Below are 9,285 nucleotides of genomic sequence, written 5' to 3' on the forward strand. Positions count from 1 at the left end.
CCTACATATTATAAGAATAAGTTTAAAAGATATAATCTAAAAAATGAATATGACAAATGGACACTAAAACAAATAGTTAATAAAAATTATAACTTTTTTGTATAGGCTTTTGACTATTATTAGTCTAGGTATTAATAATTTTTGTCTTATTAGGAGACTTTTTGTAAAGTAGACTAGGTAGATAATTTTACAAACGTGAATACTCTTGTAAAGATTTTAGAAACGTGAATACTCTTGTAAAGTTTCCCCAGTTTTTAGGTGGAAAGTGTGGTACACGCGCTTTGTCTTCTCTATTTTATCACTTTTCAACATTTTTTCACCATTACAACCATATTAAAGATTCCACAACTCAAATTCATCCTACAAATCAAATTTCAAATAATTTCATTGAGTCAATTTCAAATTCCAAGTCCATTCTTATCACACAAGTTTCCAAATTCAATTTCTAGTTTCAAACTTTGAATTCCATTGAGTTTAATCGAAAATTTTCTTGCACATTGAATTTATATGAATTCACTTGAATTTCAGTTTATGTATAAAAAAATATACATTAAATTTTCAATAATTGAGTGGAATCTTCCATTAATTTTCTTCATCCGGGTCCGCAAAAGTTTTCAAATTCCATTTTCAAATTACGCCAACTCAAATGAATCTTCCATTGAATTTCAAATTCCAAGTCCATTTCAACTCAAATTTCTTGAAAACTTTCTTCAACAAACTTTCTTAAACTCAAAATCCCAAACTTTCTTCCATTGAGTTTCCAGTTTCGATGACGGAATCTTCAAGAATGAAAACTGAAACGGAATGAAATGGACTGCAACAAAGAGGAAGAAGAAACAGAAACTCAAGAAGAAAGAAGAAAGGAGAAAAAGAATGAAAAACTTTAAATAAATAAAAAATAAAACTTTAAATAATTATAAAATTAAGGGGTTGTTTGGCAAAAAAAAAAAGATGTTTTGAGTACTGTTCAGGCGCTCAATGCGCATGACTAACACGCAATGTGCCAAGTGGCAGATAAATGTCATTAAAATACGAAAAAAAGTTTTGGGGTAATAGGACCCCCGCAAAGTTCAGTATGCTCAACTGATAATCCGGTCAAACTTCAGGTATTATTTTCGTGGGTATTATCCTTTTTAAAAGGATGGAAGCTTGTAATGTAATTTACTTTCTTAATGGATATTGGTGGTGCACAGCCAATCTTGTCTAGTGCATTTCACAAATTGATTGTGTATGATGACAATAATATGTTCTTTTGATATAATAATTATGGGAGAGGATGAAAGATACAATCAGACCTATTGCGTTAATTTAAAAAATATTTTTACAATAGGTGTATACTTCTTGAATTTTGATGAGAAATGGTGCTTAACTATGAAAAATGAAGTATTAACATGTAGTATTTACCAAAAGAGTAAGCAAAATAAATGCTGATTGAATGTTGTTAAGTGATTTTTCAAAATAATCTTGTATAATATATCCATCATATATATTTTTAAAGAAAATCAATATATAGGTATAGTATTATTATTGATTAGTTGAGGTGAGGTGGAAGTAGCTCAGCTCCGAGACAGTGTGTCTTGTTTTCAAGATATGAAAGAAAAACAGAAGGATATAAGGTTGGTTAAGACGCTCTTTCTGTGGCTGATAATGGGGAGCATCTGGACAGATTGATTTGGATATGGAGATCTTATTCGATCAATGGATGTCTCATTTAATCCTAATTTTGTCAAAAAGGAAGCTTTTAAGTTCTACTCTAGCGTTTTGAAATGGATTAATCGTAAAAATATATATGTACTTGATGCTTCACCCAAAAGAGAGGCCCAAGTCGTAGTAATCCTGTCAAAATGATGATTCAACGTAGATTCTACATCCTGATACATTCTTAGATCTTTAGATCGAGTTGATAGATTCTTGTCTACCAGTCTTAGATCTAGATTCTAGACGAATCAATAGTATTTCCTTCTTCATTTGATTGTTTTTCTTCTTCACTCGGATGGAGCTAATTGCCAAGAACGAGAATGAAAAGTAGCCCCACAACTCTGGACCGAAAGCACAACATGAATGGCAAGGCAAAATGATCATAACCAAAGCAAATTAACCCTGATTCTCTCTTTTGTGTCCGCGTATGATAAAGTCATAGCACCAACAAAAAGTTTCATAGTACTTAAATTGTACTACTATAATATATTTCAAGATGTTTAGTGCATTGACCCAACAATGTTTTGTCCATCGTGAATCAACAAGTCAATCATGTAAACACATATTTTTGGAGGGTGAAGATTTTGATTAAACTTCTCTAGGAGCTAATATAGTATAAAGCAAAAGTTAAAGGATGCTAAGTGCTATTTCCCTTTCTAAGAAACCCTTGATAGATAAATTTTCACTCTCAGTATTACTGCCGTGAAATCGTCATAGAGTAAACATATTCACACAGAACCATCAAAACAAAAAAGGAGAGAAAAATGGCAAAACCTCCCTTTGTCTGCTGGTACTGAAAAAATCTTTTATAAGAGGTCAGATACTCAAAAATCATACGAAAAATATGAGTTGCAATCTTTTGTATGTTAATTTAATGAAAAAATACATTTTAAAATATTAATTAAAATTCAAATAATTTAGCTTTCAAAATGGTGAAATATGAAAACTTGGTTTAAAGAAGAGGAAAAATTAAACTAAATAGATTTTGAGATGTTTAGAGCATCAACCATCAATATTTTATTTGTCACCAATTAGCAGGAGAATCATGTAACCAACATAGATTATGGTACAATGGTGAAACTGTATCATCCTTTATCATAGATCTCGAATTTGAGCCTTGGAGATAGAGGAAATCCTATTTGGAGCGCTCCCCTCCAGAATAGGCCATGTAATGCATAATTCGAATTGGTTGAGGTTTCAACACGGACACGTGGAAAACAAAAAGGAGAATCACGAAAAAACACACATTTTTGGAGGGGGAATTTGAAATGGAACTTTTCTAGGGCCAATTCTAGTAGAAAACAATAGTTAGAGGAAAACAAATGGTATTCCCCTTTGAAAACAAGCCCTAAATCCAAAAATTCCACTCACAGTACTAATGCCGTAAAATCGTCTTCTAGTAAACACACATCCACACACACACATTCACACACACAAGCATAGAAGCCAAAAAGGGAGAGGAAAAGGGCAAAGCAAAATCTCCGTTTTGTTAGTACAAAATACAAAAAGATATCTTCGCAAATCGGAAATGGCCTCCTCCAAAGAATGTGAGAACTTCGTCTACGTCGCTAAGCTTGCTGAACAAGCTGAACGCTACGATGGTTAGGGTTTCTCCATTTACTCTGTGTGTGTGGATCTGTTGATGTTCATGTTGATTTTGATTTTATGCTTTAATTTGATGGATTGCCTTGCTGATTGCTAGGGGAAATTTCGAAAATGAAACTGTTATTAGTAATGTTTATGTTACTTAGAAGTTAGGATATTAGATTTCATTGAGATGCTACACTTGTTGCTTTCGATGTTAAGCTAAGATTAACTTTTGTTGATCCAGTTTGGTCAAATGCAATTAGGTTCTAATTATTTTATGTAGATTTTAGGACTTGAAGAATGTCGAATTACTGATAAGCCAGATTTCTGGTTACTAGGATTTGGGAATTTCGTTGATATGCTATCAATTGGTGCATTTAATGCATTGAGAATTTAAAAGATATATTTAGAATTAGTCAGAGAACTGATGATAAATTTTTTAAATTTTTTTGAGATGCTACAATTGTTGCTTTGGATTTTGAAGTTTTATGTATTAGTTAGTGGACTTAGGTGAGTAGTTTAACACATGTTAGCTTTTGCATCCACTTTGGTTAAATGCAATAGGAGTGCAATTTGGATCTCATCATTTTATGTAAGTTGTTGTACTTGAAGACTTTTAAAATTAATATTTAGTACAGAGATGGTTGATGTGTGTGAAGAATGTTGAATTACTGATAAGTCGACTTCCGGTTACTCAGAATTTAGAATTTTATTGAGATGCAACTATTGGTGCTTTTGAAGTTTCATATTTTAGCAAACGGACTTAGGTAGCAATTTATGTAAGCAGTTCAGCACATATTAACTTATGTTGATCCTGTTTGATTAAATTCTATAAAAATGTAATTAAGCTCTAACCATTTATATGGATTGATGCAGGACTGTAGCATCTCTAAGGATTAACATATAGATGGTTGCTGCACTTGAAGAATGTTGAATTACTCATAAATCGATTTCTGAATACATGGAAGCTAGAATTTCATTGATATGCTACAATTGGTGCTTCTGATTTATTAAGAATTTTAAAAATTGTATTTAGAATTAATAAATATGACCCAAGGGTGTGGCCTAGTGTTCAATTTGTTGTGGCTGGGAGGTGGCAGCTATCTCGTGGATTTAGTCTAGGTGCGCAAAAGCTGGACCGGACACCACGATTAGCAAAAAAATAAAAAATAAATATGTTTACAAATGTTCCTTATTTGCTTGGAAGTACTGAACAGATTTCCCTTTTATTGATCTGTTTGGTTAGGTGTAACTAAGTTTCATGTTTTATGTAATTGGTTGAGATTTTAAGGAATTGTGAATTATGGTACAGAAATGGTTGATGCAATGAAGAATGTTGCAAGTATGGATGTTGAATTGACTGTGGAGGAAAGGAATCTTCTTTCCGTTGGTTATAAGAATGTGGTAGGTTCTAGGAGAGCATCTTGGAGGATCTTGTCCTCTATTGAGCAGAAGGAAGAATCTAGAGGAAATGAGCAAAATGTCAAGCGAATCAAGGAGTACCGGCAAAAGTTGGAGTCTGAGCTCACCAGCATTTGCAATGATATTATGGTAGTCATTGATGAGCATCTGATTCCGTCATGCACTGCAGGAGAATCAACTGTGTTTTACCACAAGATGTGAGGATTCTGATTGCTGTTTTTTGTCAGTTTTGAGTTCTAAATGTATGTTGTTTTGGGAAGTTCAGAAGATGGAGTGGTTAAGCTGATTTGTCTGTGCCTGCAGGAAGGGGGACTATTATCGTTATCTTGCAGAATTTAAAGCTGGCAATGACAAGAAGGAGGTTGCAGAGCTTTCATTGAAAGCATATCAGGTATATGGTTTGCTTGCGACCTGGCTTCTCAAAAATAGAGTTCTTTGATGCATTATCATCCCTCCCTCCCAAACAACTACAACATACCCAATGTAATCCCACTAGTGGGGTCTGGGAAGGAGAGGGTGGTGTGTACAGACCTTTCCCCTAGCTTGTGAAGGTAGATAAGAGAGACTGTTTATGTTGGACTCATTTGAATCTTTTTTTGTTGGAATCAATTTTTTTAACTGTAACTTTTACTTAATCTGATTGTCAAAGAAATATATGTAAGAGTAGTGCTTCTTTAGTTATTTTAGCTATACACTTCAAAGTAGTTCTTACGTACACAAGTAAAAGTTGAGCAGCAAAAGTAGCGTTTATTATCAGTAAATGGTGTATAAATCATCGCTGTTTGTGCCTCATTTGGGGTACTTGGTATTAGCACAAGCCTTTTCGACCAGCTTAGTCGGCGTCCCATTTCTGTATAGTAACTTTTTTTTTTGGGTGGGGTTAGGCCCGTGAATAGTGGGAGGAAGGTAGAAGAGGGAGCCTCTTTTAACGGATTAGAATCCTGCATCAGGAGATATGGAACAGTGTATCTACCAGTAGACTGCAACTCCTCCTTTTTATGTGCCACAATTGGGTTACTTGGGTTTAAAAGACATAAATGTGGGTATTAGCTATCATACAGATTTTTTTCCATTAGACATTTTTGATTTCTTTTATAATCCAATGAAATTTGTACCACAATATGGGGTATTTGGTATTGGCAAATAACATTGCAGAACAATGGAAAATGTGCCACAATTCAGGTTACTTGGGGTTAAAGTGAAAACCTTTTGTATGTCAATTACGTTGATCTTCCAAGAGTCTATTTTGTATTTTATTTACATGCAATTTTTAGATTGAGAGCTTCTTTCGTCATTTCTTTTCTCCAATTCCCCTTGCCGCATTTAGATCTTGAATTTCCTATTAGTTTGGCAACGTAAAATGTATGTTTCCTCTTATTGTTTGTTGCTAAACCTTGCGCAGTCAGCTACAACTGCTGCGGAGGCGGATCTGCCACCTACTCATCCCATTCGATTGGGACTGGCTTTGAATTTCTCTGTTTTCTACTATGAGATCATGAATTCATCTGAAAGGTTTGTCTTTTGAGTTATCATCTTCTTGAAGCTATCCGTACCTTTTTTTAAAATCGGTGTGGATCTGTTTCTAGGCTCAGCTGATTATAATCTGTTTTCTCCAGGGCATGCCATCTGGCAAAGCAGGCCTTTGATGAGGCAATATCTGAGCTGGATAGCCTGAATGAGGATTCCTACAAAGACAGCACCTTGATTATGCAGCTTCTAAGGGACAATCTCACCTTGTGGACTTCTGATCTTCCAGAGGATGCAGGTGTGTTTTGACTCCTATCCTATTGTCCTGTGTCACCTTGGTGTTTGTACAATCTAGAATTTTCTCAGTGTTCATAATTTTTCCTGGTTGGTGGCACTTTATTTATTTACTTATTTATTTCTTATAACTATCCCCGTTTAGCTTGAAATTATTATTCTCAGGCCTGGTCGAAACCTTTTGCCTCTCTTTTCCGCTAGTAGTTGCTATAGATTCTTCAGTGATTTTGATAGCTTTATCACACATGTAAGTTGTCTACAGGAAGAACTAAAGTTGGTTCTGCAACCTTTTAGGTGGCATTAAGAGAGAACTACTGGTCTAGTGATAAGAGCATAGCGTGTGATGTTCGGGTTAGGCAGACATCAGGGGTTTTGATCCCTGTCACAGAAAAAAGTCTGGTATTTTGGTAAGAGCATAGCGTGTGATGTTCGGGTTAGGCAGACATCAGGGGTTTTGATCCCTGTCACAGAAAAAAGTCTGGTATTTAAGTGTACTAGTAAAAGGATGGGCACATTGTCCCCTGAGTTTTGGATCGTTCACCATTGCCCCTTCAAGATTTCTTGGTTTTCTAAAAGGAAAAAAATGGCATTAGGAGAGGTTTGGAGTGCATTGTAAAGCTAACTATCAATTTTCAGGAAATAAGTCTAGGGTGTTAAAGAAGAAATGTTGTTCGGGGGGTTGGGATGGGAGGGGTTGCTTCTTTCTTGAAGAGGGAAAAGAGAACCAGACAAGGAAGCATTAGTTCTTGAAGGGTATTTTCTTATGTCATGCCCCATGGGGTCTTTAGGATTAACCAAGACCACTTTTTTGGTGCTAACTTTCAGCTTAATCTGGTACCTGCTTGTATTTTGAGGCGCTGAATCAGACAATTGACAGTTACTTGGACAATTTTGTCAGTTAGTTTACATGTTTCCTTCAAAACAAAATGCTTTTCCTCATTAATTAATTATTTATTTCCTCTAGAAATATATGGTAAATGCAGTTCAAGATAGTTTGCCGAGGCTTAGTGATATTAGTTTCCTCAGTAAGTTGAATAGATTGCCCAACTTACTGAATTTCAGGGGAAAATTGAATTTCTGATGTTTAAATTTGTTGCCCTTTCACAGAAGATGGCCAAAAGGGAGGAGATGCCACAAACAAAGCAGTTGGAGGTGAAGATGCAGAGGTAGGTTCTTTAAATCTGGTCCTTCGGGTCGATTTTAGATTTTTCGAGACGTAATTCAATTCCGTAGACATTCCAAACCTAATATTTATATATTTTTTGTGTTCTTGCAGTGATTGGGCCTAATGATTAGAACTACCATGTGTATTTGGAGGTGTGAGGACGTGGATACACCAAGTGGGATGTTTGTTTGTTGAGTCTTAGTAGATACTTATGTTATGGGCATGTCTTGCCTGTTTCTTTACATGTTGATTGGCTGTCTGCAATTCAGTGTGTGTAATGTATCCCTGTGCTATCTCCTCTCCATATAGTGAGTTGTTTCAGTTTTTAGATAATTGTTTGGTCTATAGGTGGTTTTATTTTTCAGATGACTGCCGCAGCCAAATGGAGGACATCAGCTCTTTCTTTGTCCTCTCATCCTTGTTATCTCAATGTCACCAATTTTATATTATTCTTCCTTTTTCATTTAGAAGCTGAGCATATTTGTTGCTCTATGTTGGTGCATCTTATTGGCATCTTTTACCCCAATAGTATTTATTCTTTGTGCATGAGTAATCATTTTTATGCATGTTTCCAAATCCAAGATAAAGGATTGGAAGAATTAGAATATCTAGAATTAGTTGCCTTTAAATGGCTTGCACGGTTATTCTTTCTTGTGGACCCAAGGCAGTGATCAAGATGCCTTGACAAATTTGGTTGGTTAGATTGATTCTTGATGATTTTTTAAAGGCGATTGATCCTTGATGATTTTTTAAACTCGCTATCGTTGACTAATGACTTTTCAAAGACGTGCTGTTAGTTTTTTTCTGGGAAGGTCATTGCACCTTTCCTTTTTCTCTACACCTTCATGGAGGTTGGATTGGTTTATATTGTCTTTCCTTGTATGTGGCCAAAGTAATTGATTGTAGATAAGCGTTTGATGAACTATTAAACTTTTGTTTGAACTCTGCTCACTTTAATAGAGTGGATGGTTACGTATTACTGTTGATTATGTTATAATTTGTCTCTAGCAACTGCAATCGGAGTTGTTTATATTTGACCAGTAGCATGAGACAGTTGCCTATGCTTGAAAAAAGAGATGTATAGCTGTGCTTGCTCATCTTTAAAACATTTTAAAGCCCTCTTTTAATTCTGCCCCCTCCCCCCTCCTTTCAAAATAGAAAAATATTAGTGTGTCGGCATAGTACTTCTCAAGTACTATTCACTTGCTCATCTTTAATACCTTAAAGTCCTCTTTCAACTCTGCCCCTTCCCCCGCTTTTCAAAATAGAAAAATATTAGTGTGTCAGTACATTTCAAATACTATTCACTAGTATACAGTGTTACCATTGGTCTACTATAACGTGGGCAACGTGCGTGCGAGAACTCACAGCAACCTGCCAAACAAAGGGGCCAAGAGCAAAAAATAAAGGGATGACTGACATAATATCGATGGTTGGACTCAAAAAAGCTCGAATCGGGGTCTTGCCGGTTTTAGAACATGGAATTTGGCTATTGAATGATATTATTGGTCCAATTCCTTCTATACAAAATTGTCACTTCGGATTTAACAGTAAAAGAATTTGTCATCTCAGCCCTTTTTGTACTTTCCAGTTTGAAACATTTTGACCCGACACAACTCTATTACTGACATGCTTAAACGTTAATAACTTGA

General features: G+C 35.2%; 1 protein-coding gene across 1 annotated transcript; it reads left to right on the forward strand.

The window, feature by feature from the left end:
• Positions 1-2,681: 2,681 nt before the first annotated feature.
• Positions 2,682-8,135, forward strand: LOC107856179 (14-3-3 protein 9). The gene is made up of 7 exons (XM_016701170.2): positions 2,682-3,299; positions 4,598-4,904; positions 5,011-5,098; positions 6,110-6,219; positions 6,324-6,472; positions 7,576-7,634; positions 7,745-8,135. The coding sequence occupies exons 1-7, from the start codon at positions 3,227-3,229 to the stop codon at positions 7,745-7,747; spliced, it is 789 nt and encodes a 262-aa protein (XP_016556656.1). The 5' UTR covers positions 2,682-3,226; the 3' UTR covers positions 7,748-8,135.
• Positions 8,136-9,285: the final 1,150 nt, after the last annotated feature.

This window comes from Capsicum annuum, chromosome 7, assembly GCF_002878395.1.
Source record: "Capsicum annuum cultivar UCD-10X-F1 chromosome 7, UCD10Xv1.1, whole genome shotgun sequence".
NCBI classification, from domain to species: domain Eukaryota; kingdom Viridiplantae; phylum Streptophyta; class Magnoliopsida; order Solanales; family Solanaceae; genus Capsicum; species Capsicum annuum.

What these genes read in the sequence shown, in the direction of transcription:
- LOC107856179 (XM_016701170.2), top strand. Translation starts at nt 3,227, where the DNA reads ATGGCCTCCTCCAAAGAATGTGAGAACTTCGTCTACGTCGCTAAGCTT. An exon ending in ACTGTGTTTTACCACAAGAT is followed by an intron (nt 4,905 to 5,010) that starts GTGAGGATTCTG and finishes CTGTGCCTGCAG; the next exon opens with GAAGGGGGACTATTATCGTT. An exon ending in TTTCATTGAAAGCATATCAG is followed by an intron (nt 5,099 to 6,109) that starts GTATATGGTTTG and finishes AACCTTGCGCAG; the next exon opens with TCAGCTACAACTGCTGCGGA.